We start from the raw sequence: 18,030 nt of genomic DNA, 5'->3' as shown, positions 1-18,030 counted from the left end.
CATGCGCAGACCAGCTGGCCGGTGTGTTTACGGACATATTCAATCAATCCCTATACCAGTCTGCTGTTCCCACATGCTTCAAGAGGGCCACCATTGTTCCTGTTCCCAAGAAAGCTAAGGTAACTGAGCTAAACGACTACCGCCCCGTAGCACTCACTTCCGTCATCATGAAGTGCTTTGAGAGACTAGTCAAGGACCATATCACCTCCACCCTACCTGACACCCTAGACCCACTCCAATTTGCTTACTGCCCAAATAGGTCCACAGACGATGCAATCTCAACCACACTGCACACTGCCCTAACCCACCTGGACAAGAGGAATACCTATGTGAGAATGCTGTTCATCGACTACAGCTCGGCATTCAACACCATAGTACCCTCCAAGCTCGTCATCAAGCTCGAGACCCTGGGTCTCGACCCCGCCCTGTGCAACTGGGTACTGGACTTCCTGACGGGCCGCCCACAGGTGGTGAGGGTAGGCAACAACATCTCCTCCCCGCTGATCCTCAACACGGGGCCCCACAAGGGTGCGTTCTGAGCCCTCTCCTGTACTCCTGTTCACCCACGACTGCGTGGCCATGCACGCCTCCAACTCAATCATCAAGTTTGCGGATGACACAACAGTGGTAGGCTTGATTACCAACAATGACGAGACGGCCTACAGGGAGGAGGTGAGGGCCCTCGGAGTGTGGTGTGTCAACAAAACTAAGGAGATGATTGTGGACTTCAGGAAACAGCAGAGGGAACACCCCTATCCACATCGATGGATCAGTAGTGGAGAGGGTAGCAAGTTTTAAGTTCCTCGGCATACACATCACAGACAAACTGAATGCGTGAAGAAGGCGCAGCAGCGCCTCTTCAACCTCAGGAGGCTGAAGAAATTCGGCTTGTCACCAAAAGCACTCACAAACTTCTACAGATGCACAATCGAGAGCATCCTGGCGGGCTGTATCACCGCCTGGTACGGCAACTGCTCCGCCCTCAACCGTAAGGCTCTCCAGAGGGTAGTGAGGTCTGCACAACGCATCACCGGGGCAAACTACCTGCCCTCCAGGACACCTACACCACCCGATGTTACAGGAAGGCCATAAAGATCATCAAGGACATCAACCACCCGAACCACTGCCTGTTCACCCCCGCTATCATCCAGAAGGCGAGGTCAGTACAGGTGCATCAAAGCTGGGACCGAGAGACTGAAAAACAGCTTCTATCTCAAGGCCATCAGACTGTTAAACAGCAATCACTAACATTGAGTGGCTGCTGCCAACACACTGTCATTGACACTGACCCAACTCCAGCCACTTTAATAATGGGAATTGATGGGAAATTATGTAAATATATCACTAGCCACTTTAAACAATGCTACCTTATATAATGTTACTTACCCTACACTATTCATCTCATATGCATATGTATATACTGTACTCTAGATCATCGACTGCATTCTTATGTCACTAGCCACTTTAACTATGCCACTTTGTTTACTTTGTCTACATACTCATCTCATATGTATATACTGTACTCGATACCATCTACTGTATGCTGCTCTGTACCATCACTCATTCATATATCCTTATGTACATATTCCTTATCCCCTTACACTGTGTATAAGACAGTAGTTTTGGAATTGTTAGTTAGATTACTTGTTGGTTATCACTGCATTGTCGGAACTAGAAGCACAAGCATTTCGCTACACTCGCATTAACATCTGCTAACCATGTGTATGTGACAAATAAAATTTGATTTGATTTGAGCTTGGAGGGTACTATGGTGTTGAATGCCGAGCTGTAGTCGATGAACAGCATTCTCACATAGGTATTCCTCTTGTCCAGGTGGGTTAGGGCAGTGTGCAGTGTGGTTGAGATTGCATCGTCTGTGGACCTATTTGGGCGGTAAGCAAATTGGAGTGGGTCTAGGGTGTCAGGTAGGGTGGAGGTGATATGGTCCTTGACTAGTCTCTCAAAGCACTTCATGATGACGGAAGTGAGTGCTACGGGGCGGTAGTCGTTTAGCTCAGTTACCTTAGCTTTCTTGGGAACAGGAACAATGGTGGCCCTCTTGAAGCATGTGGGAACAGCAGACTGGTATAGGGATTGATTGAATATGTCCGTAAACACACCGGCCAGCTGGTCTGCGCATGCTCTGAGGGCACGGCTGGGGATGCCGTCTGGGCCTGCAGCCTTGCGAGGGTTAACACGTTTAAATGTCTTACTCACCTCACCTCGGCTGCAGTGAAGGAGAGACCGCATGTTTTCGTTGCAGGCCGTGTCAGTGGCACTGTATTGTCCTCAAAGCGGGCAAAAAAGTTATTTAGTCTGCCTGGGAGCAAGACATCCTGGTCCGTGACTGGGCTGGGTTTCTTCTTGTAGTCCGTGATTGACTGTAGACCCTGCCACATGCCTCGTGTGTCTGAGCCGTTGAATTGAGATTCTACTTTGTCTCTGTACTGACGCTTAGCTTGTTTAATAGCCTTGCGGAGGGAATAGCTGCACTGTTTGTATTCGGTCATGTTGCCAGACACCTTGCCCTGATTAAAAGCAGTGGTTCGCGCTTTCAGTTTCACGCGAATGCTGCCATCAATCCACGGTTTCTGGTTAGGGAATGTTTTTATCGTTGCTATGGGAACGACATCTTCAACGCACGTTCTAATGAACTCGCACACCGAATCAGCGTATTCGTCAATATTTTTATCTGACGCAATACGAAACATGTCCCAGTCCACGTGATGGAAGCAGTCTTGGAGTGTGGAGTCAGCTTGGTCTGACCAGCGTTGGACAGACCTCAGCGTGGGAGCCTCTTGTTTCAGTTTCTGCCTGTAGGCAGGGATCAACAAAATGGAGTCGTGGTCAGCTTTTCCGAAAGGGGGGCGGGGCAGGGCCTTATATGCGTCGCGGAAGTTAGAGTAACAGTGATCCAAGGTTTTACCACCCTGGTTGCGCAATCGATATGCTGATAAAATTTAGGGAGTCTTGTTTTCAGATTAGCTTTGTTAAAATCCCCAGCTACAATGAATGCAGCCTCCGGATAAATGGTTTCCAGTTTGCAAAGAGTTAAATAAAGTTCGTTCAGAGCCATCGACGTGTCTGCTTGGGGGGGGATATATACGGCTGTGATTATAATCGAAGAGAATTCTCTTGGAAGATAATGCGGTCTACATTTGATTGTGAGGAATTCTAAATCAGGTGAACAGAAGGATTTGAGTTCCTGTATGTTTCCTTCATCACACCATGTCTCGTTAGTCATGAGGCATACGCCCCCGCCACTCTTCTTACCAGAAAGATGTTTGTTTCTGTCAGCGCGATGCGTGGAGAAACCCGTTGGCTGCACCGCATCGGATAGCGTCTTCCCAGTAAGCCATGTTTCTGTGAAGCAGAGAACGTTGCAGTCTCTGATGTCCCTCTGGAATGCTACCCTTGCTCGGATTTCATCAACCTTGTTGTCAAGAGACTGGACATTGGCAAGAAGAATGCTGGGGAGTGGTGCGCGATGTGCCCTTTTTCGGAGTCTGACCAGAAGGCCGCAACGTTTCCCTCTTTTTCGGAGTCGTTTCCTTGGGTCGCTGCATGCGATCCATTCCGTTGTCCTGTTTGTAAGGCAGAACACAGGATCCGCGTCGCGGAAAACATATTCTTGGTCGTACTGATGGTGAGTTGACGCTGATCTTATATTCAGTAGTTCTTCTCGACTGTATGTAATGAAACCTAAGATGACCTGGGGTACTAATGTAAGAAATAACACGTAAAAAAAACAAAAAACTGCATAGTTTCCTAGGAACGCGAAGCGAGGCGGCCATCTCTGTCGGCGCCGGAAGTTCCAATACTCTACTCAGCAAACTGGATGCAGTTTATCACAGTGCCATCCATTTTGTTACTAAAGCACCTTATACCACCCACCACTGCGACCTGTATGCTCTAGTCGGCTGGCCCTCGCTACATATTCGACGCCAGACCCACTGGCTCCAGGTCATCTACAAGTCCATGCTATGTAAAGCTCCGCCTTATCTCAGTTCACTGGTCACGATGGCAACACCCACCCGTAGCACGCCCTCCAGCAGGTGTATCTCACTGATCATCCCTAAAGCCAACACCTCATTTGGCCGCCTTTCGTTCCAGTTCTCTGCTGCCTGTGACAGAAACAAATTGCAAAAATCGCTGAAGTTGGAGACTTTTATCTCCCTCACCAACTTCAAACATCTGCTATCTGAGCAGCTAACCGATTGCTGCAGCTGTACATAGTCTAATCGGTAAATAGCCCACCCATTTTTACCTACCTCATCCCCATACTGTTTATATTTATTTACTTTTCTGCTCTTTTGCACACCAGTATCTCTACCTGTACATGACCATCTGATCATTTATCACTCCAGTGTTAATCTGCAAAATTGTAATTATTCGCCTACCTCCTCATGCCTTTTGCACACAATGTATATAGACTGTCTTTTTTTCTTTTTTCTTCTACTGTGTTATTGACTTGTTAATTGTTTACTCCATGTGTAACTCTGTGTTGTTGTCTGTTCACACTGCTATGCTTTATCTTGGCCAGGTCGCAGTTGCAAATGAGAACTTGTTCTCAACTAGCCTACCTGGTTAAATAAAGGTACAATAAAATAAGGCTGTAATGTAACAATGTGTAAAAAGTCAAGGGTTCTGAATCCTTTGCGAATGCACTGTGTGTTAAATGTAAAATAATATATATTTGTAATGTTTGTTTTTACACATACACCAGAAATGTGTTGTTTTACAGGGTCAGCCATAAAAGTACGGCTCCCCTGGAGCAAATTAGAGTTAAGTGCCTTGCTCAAGGGCACAGACATATTTGTGACTTTTCTGTTAATGGTTCAATGCTCTAACCACTAGGCTACCTCCTGCCCTCAGTATGCGATACATTCTGGACTGTTGGAGTGGTTGTAAGTGTACTATAGGCTGGTTTCTGACTGCCTTCAGATGGTGTTAATGAGTGTGTTAAACCACATGAGAGAGTTTCATAAACCTGATGACTGTTCAGATAATAACAGGTTGCCTGGTGGCTGGAGACAGGATTTTAAAGCACAGTGGGTCTCTGTCTCTCTGGCAAGCTGTGGGAGGTGTTAGGATGGGAAATTAGACCCCTTCTCCTCTGCTCATATATAAAGGGAGGGTTGTGCTTTTGGACAGTTTCCCGACGCTCACACATTTCTCTCCAGTTCAAGTGGTGTTTACAGGGGTTTCGGTTTCCTTTAAATTCCAATAAGAGACACCGGGACAGGCTTCCAGAGAGACAAAGCATGCTGACGGGGACATGTGTGGGAGGAGATGATAGGGGAGGAAGGGGGCGAGGGTGATGTAGCCGGTCTCGGTTGTCCCCATGTCGGTCTGTCTTTGCCTGTGTATTTCTGTTGTATTTATTATGGATCCCCATTAGTTCCTGCCAAGGCAGCAGCTACTCTTCCTGGGGTTTATTATGGATCCCCATTAGTTCCTGCCAAGGCAGCAGCTACTCTTCCTTGGGTTTATTATGGATCCCCATTAGTTCCTGCCAAGGCAGCAGATACTCTTCCTGGGGTCCAGCAAAATTAAGGCAGTTTATACAATTTTTAAAACAATACAATACATTCACAGATCTCCCAACACACTGTGCCCTCAGGCCCCTACTCCACCACTACCACATATCTACAACACACTGTGTGCCCTCAGGCCCATACTCCACCACTACCACATATCTACAACACACTGTGTGCCCTCAGGCCCCTACTCCACCACTACCACACATCTACAACACACTGTGTGCCCTCAGGCCCCTACTCCACCACTACCACACATCTACAACACACTGTGTGCCCTCAGGCCCCTACTCCACCACTACCACACATCTACAACACACTGTGTGCCCTCAGGCCCCTACTCCACCACTACCACACATCTACAACACACTGTGTGCCCTCAGGCCCCTACTCCACCACTACCACACATCTACAACACACTGTGTGCCCTCAGGCCCCTACTCCACCACTACCACATATCTACAACACACTGTGTGCCCTCAGGCCCCTACTCCACCACTACCACACATCTACAGTACTAAATCCATGTGTATGTATGTGTCTGCCATAAGGTGTTTTTTTTATCTGCTTTTTAAAATCTAATTTTACTGCTGCATCAGTTACCTGATGTGGAATAGAGTTCCATGTAGTAATGGCTCGATGTAGTACTGAGCGCCTCCCATATTCTGTTCTGGACTTGGTCTGTGAAGATACCTCTTGTGGAATGTCTTGTGGGGCATGCATGGGTATCTGAGCTGTGTGCCAGTAGTTTAGACAGACAGCTCAGTGCATTCAACATGTCAATACTTCTCACAAATACAAGTAGTGATGAAGTCCATCTCTCCTCCACTTTCAGCCAGGAGAGATTGACGTGCATATTATTAATATTAGCTCTCTGTGTGTATCCAAGGGCCAGCCGTGATGCCCTGTTTTGAGCAAATTTAAATTTTCCTACGTCCTTTTTTTGTCACATGACCACACGACTGAACAGTAGTCCAGGTGCAACAAAACTAGGGCCTGTAGGACCTGCCTTGTTGATAGTGCTGTTAAGAAGGTAGAAACTAGGGCCTGTAGGACCTGCCTTGTTGATAGTGCTGTTAAGAAGGTAGAAACTAGGGCCTGTAGGACCTGCCTTGTTGATAGTGTTGTTAAGAAGGTAGAAACTAGGGCCTGTAGGACCTGTCTTGTTGATAGTGCTGTTAAGAAGGTAGAAACTAGGGCCTGTAGGACCTGCCTTGTTGATAGTGTTGCTAAGAAGGCAGAGTAGCGCTTTATTATAGACAGATTTCTCTCCATCTTAGCTACTACTGCATCAATATGTTTTGACCATGAGTTTGCAATCTAGTGTTACTCCAAACAGTTTAGTCACCTCAACTTGCTCAATTTCCACATTATTCATTACAAGATTTAGTTGAGGTTTAGGGTTTAGTGAGTGTTTTGTTCCAAATACAATGCTTTTAGTTTTAGAAATATTTATGACTAACTTATTCCTTGCCACCCACTCTGAAACTAACTGCAGCTCTTTGTTGAGTGTTGCAGTCATGTCAGTCGCTGTAGTAGCTGACGTGGATATTGTTGAGTCATCTGCATACATAGACACAGTCAGTCGTTAGTAAAAATTGAGAAAGCAAGGGGCCTAAACACCTACCCTGGGGAATTCCTGATACTAAGTGGATTATATTAGTGAGGCTGCCGTTAAAGAACACTCTGTGTTCTGTTAGAAAAGTACCTCTTTATCCACATTATAGCAGGGGGTGAAAAGCCATAACACACAAGTTTTTCCAGCAGCAGACAGAAACTGCACGGAAGTCTAGCAAGACCGCACCCACAATCATTTCATCAATTTCTCTCAGCCAATCATCAGTCATTTGTGTCAGTGCTGTGATTGTTAAATGTCCTTCCCTATAAGCTGAAAGTCTGTCAATTTGTTTACTGTATAATAACATTGTATCTGGTCAAATACTAAGGTTTGGTAACAGGCTGATTGGTCGGCTATTTGAGCCAGTAAAGGGGGCTTTACTATTCTTAGGTAGCGGAATGACTAGCTTCCCTCCAGGCCTGAGGGCACACGCTCCATAGTCCGCTTAAACTGAAGATGTGGCAATATCGTCTGCTATTATCCTCAGTAATATTTCCATCCAAGTTGTCAGACCCCGGTGGCTTGTCATTGTTGATAGACAATACAATTTTCACCTCTTCCACACTGACTTTACGGAATTCAAATGTACAATTCGTGTCATAATTTGGTCCAATATACTTGGATGTACAGTGTCAGTGTTTGTTGCTGGCATGTTTGCTTATCTTGCCATCTGATTCAATGAATGAAGGAGCAGAGTTAGCTTTTTTCCCCAAAATTTCATTTAAGGTGCCCCAAAGCTTTTTATTATCATTCTTTACATAATTTATCTTTGTTTCATAGTGTAGTTTCCTTTTAATTAGTTTAGTCACGTGATTTCATAATTTGCAGTACGTTTGCCAATCAGTTGGGCTGCCAGACTTAATTGCCATACCTTTTGCCTCATCCCTCTCAACCATACAATGTTTCAGTTCCTCATCAATCCAAGGGGATTTAACAGTTTTTACAGTCATTTTCTTAATGGGTGCATGCTTATTAGTAACTGGAATGGAAGGAATTTCATAAATGTGTCAAGTGCAGCGTCTGGTTGCTGCTCATTACTCACCACAGACCAACAAATATTCTTTACATCATCAACATAGGAATCACTACAAAACCTATTGTATGACCTCTGATACAGTATATCAGGCCCATCCTTTGGAACTTTGGTTTTCCTACATATGGATATTATGCTGTGATCACTACATGTATTTGGATATTGCTTTGTAGCAAATATTTGCAACATTAGTAAATATGTGACCAATACATGTTGATTTAATTCCTGTGCTGTTTGTAACTACCCTGGTAGGTTGACTGACAACATGATCCAGGTTGGAGGCACTGGTTACAGCTCAAAGTTTTTTTCCTGAGTGGGCAGCTTGATGATTACCAGTCAATATTTAAATCACCCAGAAAATATCCTTCTCTGTTGATATCACATACATTATCAAGCATTTCTCACACATTATCCAGATACTGACTGTTAGCACTTGGTGGTCTATAACAGCTTCCCACCAGAATGGGCTTTAGGTGAGGCAGATGAACCTGTAGCCATATTACTTCAACAGTATTTAACATTACCCAGATACTGACTGTCTATAGCAGCTTCCCACCAGAATGGGCTTTAGGTGAGGCAGATGAACCTGTAGCCATATTACTTCAACAGTATTTAACGTTAGATCGTCTCTAAGCTTTACAGGAATGTGGTTCTGAATATAGACTGCAACAGCGCCCACGTTGGCATTTGTATTTTCTGTAGATGTTATAACCATGTATTGCTACCACTGTATCATCAAGGTATTCTCTACGTGAGTTTCAGAGATAGTCAGAATAGGAATGACATCTGTTACAAGCAAGTTATTGACTTCATGGACCTTGTTTCTTAGGCTACATATATTAATATGTGCTATTTTTTTTTGCACTTTTCTGGGTTACTTGATTGTTTTTAATGCTTTACTGGGAAGCATATCAGAGGAAGACTTACTCATGGTATTCAAATTTTATTTGTCACATACACATGGTTAGCAGATGTTAACGCGAGTGTAGCGAAATGCTTGTGCTTCTAGATCCGACCATGCAGTAATAACCAACGAGTAGTCTAACCTAACAACTACCTTCTACACACAAGTGGAGCTGATAGTGCAGGGTGAGCTGCATAATGTGGTCTTCCTACTATTGCACACCACCTCAGTGCTAACACTGTAACTTTGGTTTATAGGCTCATGATTACTGTTTACAATAGCTGTAGGATAAACAGATGTATTCGGTGCAATTAGGGGTACATAAATTCAATTACTTACATTGTATTTGCCATTCCCCCTTCCTAAATATGAGTGATATTTAGGAAGGGGGATCGACACCCCCTCACATCTCAATCCATCTCTCTTCTCTCGAAGACAACTGTTAATTCTCGTAGATTTGAGTGTTCCTTCCATGTGTTATGTGCATTAGAGACTCCAACAAAAAAGTGACCAGTGGTCACAGTTCTTCTCCCTACATTCTCTTTTTTTATATATATATTTTTTTATAAAGCCCTTCGTACATCAGCTGATATCTCAAAGTACTGTACAGAAAACCAGCCTAAACCCCCAAACAGCAAACAATGCAGGTGTAAAAGCACGGTGGCTAGGAAAAACTCCCTAGAAAGGCCAAAACCTAAGAAGAAACCTAGAGAGGAACCAGGCTATGAGGGGTGACCAGTCCTCTTCTAGCTGTGCCGGGTGGAGATTATAACAGAACATGGCCAAGATGTTCATAAATGACCAGCATCAAATAATGATAATCACAGTAGTTGTCGAGGGTGCAGCAAGTCAGCACCTCAAGGAGTAAATGTCACGTCTCAATCCGCTCCCTTTACACACAGAAACAGAAATGACTGCCTATAGAAACATCCGACTGACTCGATACACCAACAAAACTGTAGACAAGCTACGCTAGTATGTGGACACCCCTTCAAAATGAGTGGATTCGGCCACACCCGTTGCTGACCGGTGTATACAATTGAGCATACAGCAATTCAATCTCCATAGACAAACATTAGCAGTAGAATGGCCTTACTGAAGAGCTCAGTGACTTTCAACGTGGCACCGTCATAGGATGTCACCTTTCCAACAAGTCAGTTTAAATATCTGCCCTGCTAGAGTTGCCCCGGTCAACTTAAAGTGCTGTTATTGTGAAGTGGAAGCGTCTAGGAGCAACAACGGCTCAGCTGCGAAGTGGTAGACCACACAAGCTCGGACCGCTGAGTGCTGAAGCGCGTAGTGCGTAAAAACTGACTGCCCTTGATTGCAACACTCACAACCGAGTTCCAAATTGCCTTTTGATGCAACGTCAGTACAAGAATACTGTTTATTGACTACAGCTCAGCATTTAACACCATAGTACCCTCCAAGCTCATCATTAAGCTCGAAGCCCTGGGTCTGAACCCCGCCCTGTGCAACTGGATCCTGGACATCCTGACGGGCGTTCCCAGGTGGTGAAGGCAGGAAACATCAGCTCCACTCCGCTAATCCTCAACACTGGGGCCCCACAAGGGTGCGTGCTCAGCCCCCTCGGGTACTTCCTGTTCACCCATGACTGCGTGGCCAAGCACGTCTCCAGCTCAATCATCAAGTTTGCAGATGACACAACAGTAGTAGGCTTGATTACCAACGATGATGAAACAGCCTATAGGGAGGAGGTGAGGGCTCTGGTAGTGTGGCGCCTGGAAAACATAGGGAGGAGGTGAGGGCTCTGGTAGTGTGGCGCCTGGAAAACATAGGGAGGAGGTGAGGGCTCTGGTAGTGTTGAGCCTGGAAAACATGGTGAGGGCTCTGGTAGTGTGGCGCCTGGAAAACAACCTCACTCAACATTAACAAAACAAAGGACATAATCGATGACTTCAGGAAGCAGCAGAGGGTGCACCCCCCTATCTACATTGACTGGACCGCAGTGGAGAAGGTGGAAAGCTTCAAGTTCCTTGGTGTGCACATCACTGACAAACTGGAATGGACCACCCTCACACAGTGTGGTGAACAAGGCGCAACAGCGCCTCTTCAACCTCCGGAGGCTGAAGAAATTTGGCTTGGCCCCTAAGACCCTCACAAACTTTTACAGATGTACCATTGTGCGCATCCTATCGGGCTGTATCACCACTTGGTACGGCAATTTCACCGTCCGCCACCGCAAGGCACTCCAGAGGGTGGTGCGGTCTGCCCAAAGCATTACCAGGGGCAAACTGCCCGCCCTCCAGGACACCTACAGCACCCATTGTCACAGGAAGGCCAAGGAGATCATCAAGGACATCAACCACTCGAGCTACGGCCTGTTCACCCCGCTAACATCCAGAAGGCGAGGTCAGTACAGGTGCATCAAAGCTGGGACCGAGAGACTGAAACCCAGCTTCTATCTCAAGGCCATCAGACTGTTAAACAGCCATCACTAGCACATTTAGAGGCTGCTGCCTATAGACTAGAAATCACTGGCCACTTTCAAGAAAGGAACACTAGTCACTTTAAAGTTACATATCTTGCATTACTCATCTCATATGTAGATACTGTCATCTATATTCTTCGTCACTTAAAGATATTTTCATATCTTGCATTACTCATCTCGTGTATATACTGTATTCTTTACTATTCTACGGTATCTTAGTCCGTTCTGCTCTGACATCGCTCGTCCATATGTATATTGTCTTCATTCCTACTTAGATTTGTGTGTGTTGGGTATATATTGTGTAATTTGTTAGATATCACTGGTTAGATATTACTGCACTGTTGGAGCTAGAAAAACAAACATTTCACTACACCTGCAATAACATCTGCTAATCACATGTATGTGACCAATACAATTTGATTTGGTAGTGTGAGAAACAAGTTTTGGTTTATTTCGTAAGTGTGAAATCTGCAAAACCACGTTTACGTAAAATTATCTGCATTAACACAATTTAATGTCACCAAATGACTGGGATTAAAAGTCAATTGCCTGTTTTACAAACGGTGGCTACCACATGGGCATTCATAGACACTGTATAGCCTAGGCTACTATTCTACTTAGCAGGGATTTGGGGGGTTTTCTCAGCTAGGGGGCTGCATATCGGCCAGGATCAGGCCTGATCAGCGTTGATTAGTCTATAAATTAAGAAAAGATTTCATATCAAATTATACCCTGCCAGGTTGGAGAGGATCGGCACATTGTCCATTTGACACAACGTTCGCTCATTATATAACTCCGAGCCAGAACAACCTTGTCGACTGCAGCATTTCGCTACACCCGCTATAACGTTTGCTAATCACGTGTATTGGTTAGAATTGTGGAGAAATTACAATGTTGTTGACCAGGCTTCAGTTTTCTCCCATCACAGCCATTAAACTCCTTTAACTGTTTTAAAGTCACCATTGGCCTCATTGTGAAATCCCTGAGCAGTTTCCTTCCTCTCCGGCAACTGAGTTAGGAAGGACGCCTGTATCTTTGTAGTGACTGGGTGTATTGATACTTCGGGTGGTGTGTAATTAATAACTTCACCATACTGAAAGATGGATTCAATGTCTTTTTCTTTTTTTTACCATTCTACCAGGGCCCTTCTTTGCGAGGAAAAACCTCCTTGGTCTTTGTTGTTGAATCTGTGTTTGAAATTCACTGCTCTACTGAGGGACCTTATAGATAATTGTGTGTGTGGGGTAAAGAGATGTGTTAGTCCATTCAAAAATCATGTTAAATACTGTTATTGCACACAGTGAGTCCATGCAAATTATTATGTGACTTTAGTTAAGCAAATGTTTACTCCTGAACTTATTTAGGCCATAGCAAAGGGGTTGAATAATTATTGACTGAAGACATTTCACATTTTCATTTTTTATTAATTTATTTATTTATTAATTGTGAGAGCTAACTATTGCGTTCCTCTGCTCAGAAGTTGCTGACTTCTGCCAGAGCTTACAAAACCTGTTATTTTACGTATCAGCTAACCGCATCATGGTTCCCCTACTCAGACATTGCATGCATCAACCAATGGGTGCATGCATTGTCATCGACTGTACAATACATTGCATGCATCAACCAATGGGTGCATGCATTGTCATCGACTGTGCAATCGGACACCAGACTGCTATAGCTATATGTTGTGGTTAGCTGATACCTATCCAGATGTAAGATCCAGTTGGCAACGTCTGAGCAGAGGAACATGACCAACGTGTTATAGCTGTCTGGTGCCCAACTGCACAGTCTGACATGGCACTCTACCGTTGCTTGACATGGCACTCTACCGTTGCTTGACGTGGCACTCTACCGTTGCTTGACGTGGCACTCTACCGTTGCTTGACGTGGCACTCTACCGTTGCTTGACGTGGCACTCTACCGTTGCTTGACGTGGCACTCTACCGTTGCTTGACGTGGCACTCTACCGTTGCTTGACGTGGCACTCTACCGTTGCTTGATGTTTGCAACGTCTAAGAAGGGAAAGTCAATGTGACATCACCCCCCCAGATTGAGGCTTGAAAAAAAAACTTAAACATCATTTAAAAACGTTTTTAGTTGATTTAGCCCAAAATGGAGAGAAAAAACTAACACCTAATGTAATTCATGATGGTTTTTATTTTAGTTTGTTCTGGGGTCTACGATAATAGTTGGGGTTTTTAAGATAATAAGATTCAAAATAATACTTTTAGTAACGGGTTTGTTTTATTTCAGTTTACAAAAAAAAAAGTGTTTTTGTTTAAAATAATAACCTTCATCCACACGCTATACACACACGCTACACACACACGCTACACACACACACGCTACACACACACACGCTACACACACACACGCTACACACACACGCTACACACACACATCTCAACTGCTGCTACCAGACTCTTATTATGAGTGTTAAATACTGCACAATTGAAACTTGCCCCCCAATCCTCCGTTCCCCAATTGAAACTTGCCCCCCAATCCTCCGTTCCCCAATTGAAACTTGCCCCCCAATCCTCCGTTCCCCAAAAGGACATGAGACGTGTTGGAAGTATAAAATATTGGAGTATAAATTGACTTCCTGTATTATGCTTAAACATTTATTCTATTCTACTGAGCCATTCTCTTTATGTTCCTATGATTATATTTTATTTTGTCTTATTGTGGAGAAGGAACAAGCAGTAAGCATTTTGGTTGGATGTTGTATACCCATGTGTAGCCTGTACATATGACTATTACAACTTCAAACATTTAGTTAATTCTGTAACTGTGTTTTTACAGGTGAGAGAGGAACTGGAAAAAGCACAGGGAAAAAGCTGTGTTTTAAAGGCTCCACATTTCACAGAGTTGTAAAGAACTTCATGATACAGGGAGGAGACTTCACCGAGGGTAAACCTGCACAATATATTACATCTTCATAGGGTAAACCTGCACAATATATTACATCTTCATAGGGTAAACCTGCACAATATATTACATCTTCATAGGGTAAACCTGCACAATATATTACATCTTCATAGGGTAAACCTACACAATATATTACATCTTCATAGGGTAAATATATATTACATCTTCATAGGGTAAACCTACACAATATATTACATCTTCATAGGGTAAACCTGCACAATATATTACATCTTCATAGGGTAAACCTGCACAATATATTACATCTTCATAGGGTAAACCTGCACAATATATTACATCTTCATAGGGTAAACCTGCACAATATATTACATCTTCATAGGGTAAACCTGCACAATATATTACATCTTCATAGGGTAAACCTGCACAATATATTACATCTTCATAGGGTAAACCTGCACAATATATTACATCTTCATAGGGTAAACCTACACAATATATTACATCTTCATAGGGTAAACCTGCACAATATATTGTGTAATATACATACAGTACCAGTCAAAAGTTTGGACATCTACTCATTCAAGGGTTTTTCTTTATTTGTACTATTTTCTACATTGTAGAATAATAGTGAAGACATCAAAACTATGAAATAACACATATGGAATCATGTGGTAACCAACAAAGTGTTCAACAAATCAAACTATATTTGATATTTGAGATTCTTCAAAGTAGCCACCCTTTGCCTTGATGACAGCTTTGCAAACTCTTGGCATTCTCTCAATAAGCTGAATGAGGAATATTTTTCCAACAGTTCACACATATGCTGGGCAATTGTTGGCTGATTTTCCTTCACTCTGTGGTCCAACTCATCCCAAACCATCTCAATTGGGTTGAGGTCGGGTGATCACTCTTGGTCAATTAGCCCTTACACAGCATGGATGTGTGTTTTGGGTCATTGTCCTGTTGAGCCCAAACCAGACGGGATGGCATATCGCTGCAGAGTGCTTTGGTAGCCATGCTGGTTAAGTTTGCCTTGAATTCAAAATAAATCACCGACAGTGTCGCCACCAGCAAAGCACCCACACACCATCACACCTGCTCCATGCTTCAAGGTGGATTCACCTACTCTGCGTCTCACAAAGATACGGCAGTTGGAAGCAAAAATCTCACATTTGGACTCATCAAACCAAAGGACATATTTCCACCTAATGTCCATTGCTTGTGTTTCTCAGCCCAAGCAAGTCTCTTCTTCTTATTGGTGTTCTTAAGTAGTGGTTTCTTTGCAGCAATTTGACCATGAAGGCCTGATCAACGCAGTCTCTTCTGAACAGTTGATGTTGAGATGTGTCTGTTACTTGAACTCTGTGAAGCATTTATTTGGGCTGCAATCTGAGGGGCTGAGGTGCAGTTAACTGTAATGAACTTATCCTCTGCAGCCAAGGTCCTTTCCTGTGGTAGTCCTCATGAGATCCAGTTTCATCATAGGGCTTGATGGTTTTTGCGACTGCACATGAAGAAACTTTCAAAGTTCTTGAAATTTTCCGTATTGACTGACCTTCATGTCTTAAAGTATTGATGGACTGTCGTTTCTCTTTGCTTTTTTGAGCTGTTCTTGACATAATATGGACTTGGTCTTTTACCAAATACCCCCCTACCTTGTCACAACACAACTGATTGTCTCAAATGCATTAAGGAGGAAAGAAATTCCACAAATGAACTTTTAAGAAGGCACACCTGTTAATTGAAATGCATTCCAGGTGACTACCCCTTACCTCTTAAAGCTGGTTGAGATAACGCCAAGAGTGTGCAAAGCTCTCATTAGTGCCAAAGGGTGGCTACTTTGAAGAATCTAAAATATATTTTGATTTGTTTAACACATTTTTTGGTTACTACATGATTCCATTTGTGTTATTTCATAGTTTTGATGTCTTCACTATTATTCTACAATGTAGAAAATTGTAAAAATAAAGAAAAACCCTTGAATGAGTAGGTGTTGTAAAATTGTTGACCAGTAGTGTGTTAGTGTGAAAGAAAAACATGTTTTTTTGTCCATTAAAATAAGATCAAATTGATCAGAAATAGAGTGCAGACATTGTTAATGTTGTAAATGACTATTGTAGCTGGAAACGGCTGATTTTTTTATAATGGAATATCTACATTATCAGCAACCATCAGTCCTGTGTTCCAATGGAATATCTACATAGGCGTACAGAGGCCCATTATCAGCAACCATCACTCCTGTGTTCCAATGGCACGTTGTGTTAGCTAATCCAAGTTTATAATTTTAAAAGTCTATTTGATCATTAGAAAATCCTTTTGCAATTATGTTAGCACAGCTGAAAACTGTTCTGATTAAAGAAGCAATACAACTGGCCTCCTTTAGACTAGTTGAGTATCTGGAGCATCAGCATGTGTGGGTTCGATTACAGGCTCAAAATGGCCACAAACGAAGACCTTTCTTCTGAAACTCTTCAGTCTAGGCTATTATTCCATATGAGAAATTGACAAGAAACTGAAGATCTCGTACAACACGGTGTACTACTCCCTTCACAGAACAGCGCAAATTGGCTCTAACCAGAATAGAAAGATGAGTGGGAGACCCCGGTGCACAACTGAGCAAGAGGACAAGTACATTTAGTGTCTAGTTTGAGAAATAGATGCCTCACAAGTCCTCAAATTACATTTCATTAAATAGTACCCGCAAAGCACCAGTCAACAGTGAAGAGGCGACTCCGGGATGCTGGCCTTCTAGGCAAAGTTCTTCTGTCCAGTGTCTGTCTGTCTGTTATTTTGTCCATCTTATTCTTTTATTTTTATTGGCCAGTCTGAGATATGGCTTTTCTTTGCAACTCTGCCTAGAAGGCCAGCATCCCAGAGTCACCTCTTCACTGGGAGGAGTGATGGTTGCTGATAATGTGCCTATGTAGATATTCCATGAAAAAATCTGCCGTTTCCAGCTGCAATAGTCATTTACAACATTAACAATGTCTACACTGTATTTCTGATCAATTTGATGTTATTTTAATGGACAAAAAAAATGTGCCTTTAAAAAAAAAAAACGTTTCTAAGTTTCTAAGTGACCCCAAACTTTTGAACGGTAATTTATTATTATTTTATTATTATTTATTTATCTGATGCCCTGATTTACCCTGCCGTGATTTCCATACATTCTTACTGTTCTGTGCCATGTTGGAAACTCACTGTTTAATCTTCTTGCAGGCAATGGAAGAGGAGGGGAATCCATATATGGAGGCTACTTTGAAGGTAAGGAGTAGGATCTATTAATCGGATATAATACCGTAAATCTCCCTTTGAATTCATATCTAAAAAATAATATGCTGCTGTGCACCTCTATCTTAGAGACTACAACTGCATGCCTGTAGTTGCATGGACAGACAGATAGGTAACTGGTGGTGAGCTGCCAGTTTTAAGTTGTGCTGTTAACTCTTTGTTGTATTGCCTTCCATCTAGTCAACGTATCTAGTAGTGAGCTTTGTGATTCAGCATGGAGACGCTAATCTATTTTCTTTATTTCAAGCTCCAATCTTCCTGCCTAAAATGTTCAACATATTCTTTTATTTATAGAGTGTGGTCTTT

At 43.2% G+C, this 18,030-nt stretch overlaps 1 protein-coding gene across 1 annotated transcript in view; it reads left to right on the top strand.

The window, feature by feature from the left end:
* Positions 1–18,030, top strand: part of nktr (natural killer cell triggering receptor) — a 76,189-nt gene that overhangs the window by 24,476 nt on the left and 33,683 nt on the right. Inside the window, 2 exon segments of the mRNA XM_065006863.1 lie at positions 14,350–14,457; positions 17,653–17,697. Coding sequence (XP_064862935.1) covers positions 14,350–14,457; positions 17,653–17,697 — 153 coding nt within the window.

This window comes from Oncorhynchus nerka, linkage group LG22 (genome assembly GCF_034236695.1).
Source record: "Oncorhynchus nerka isolate Pitt River linkage group LG22, Oner_Uvic_2.0, whole genome shotgun sequence".
Classification (NCBI taxonomy): Eukaryota; Metazoa; Chordata; class Actinopteri; order Salmoniformes; family Salmonidae; genus Oncorhynchus; species Oncorhynchus nerka.
The sequence above is the reverse complement of the archived record's forward strand: the minus strand, read 5'-3'. Positions and strand labels throughout refer to the sequence as shown.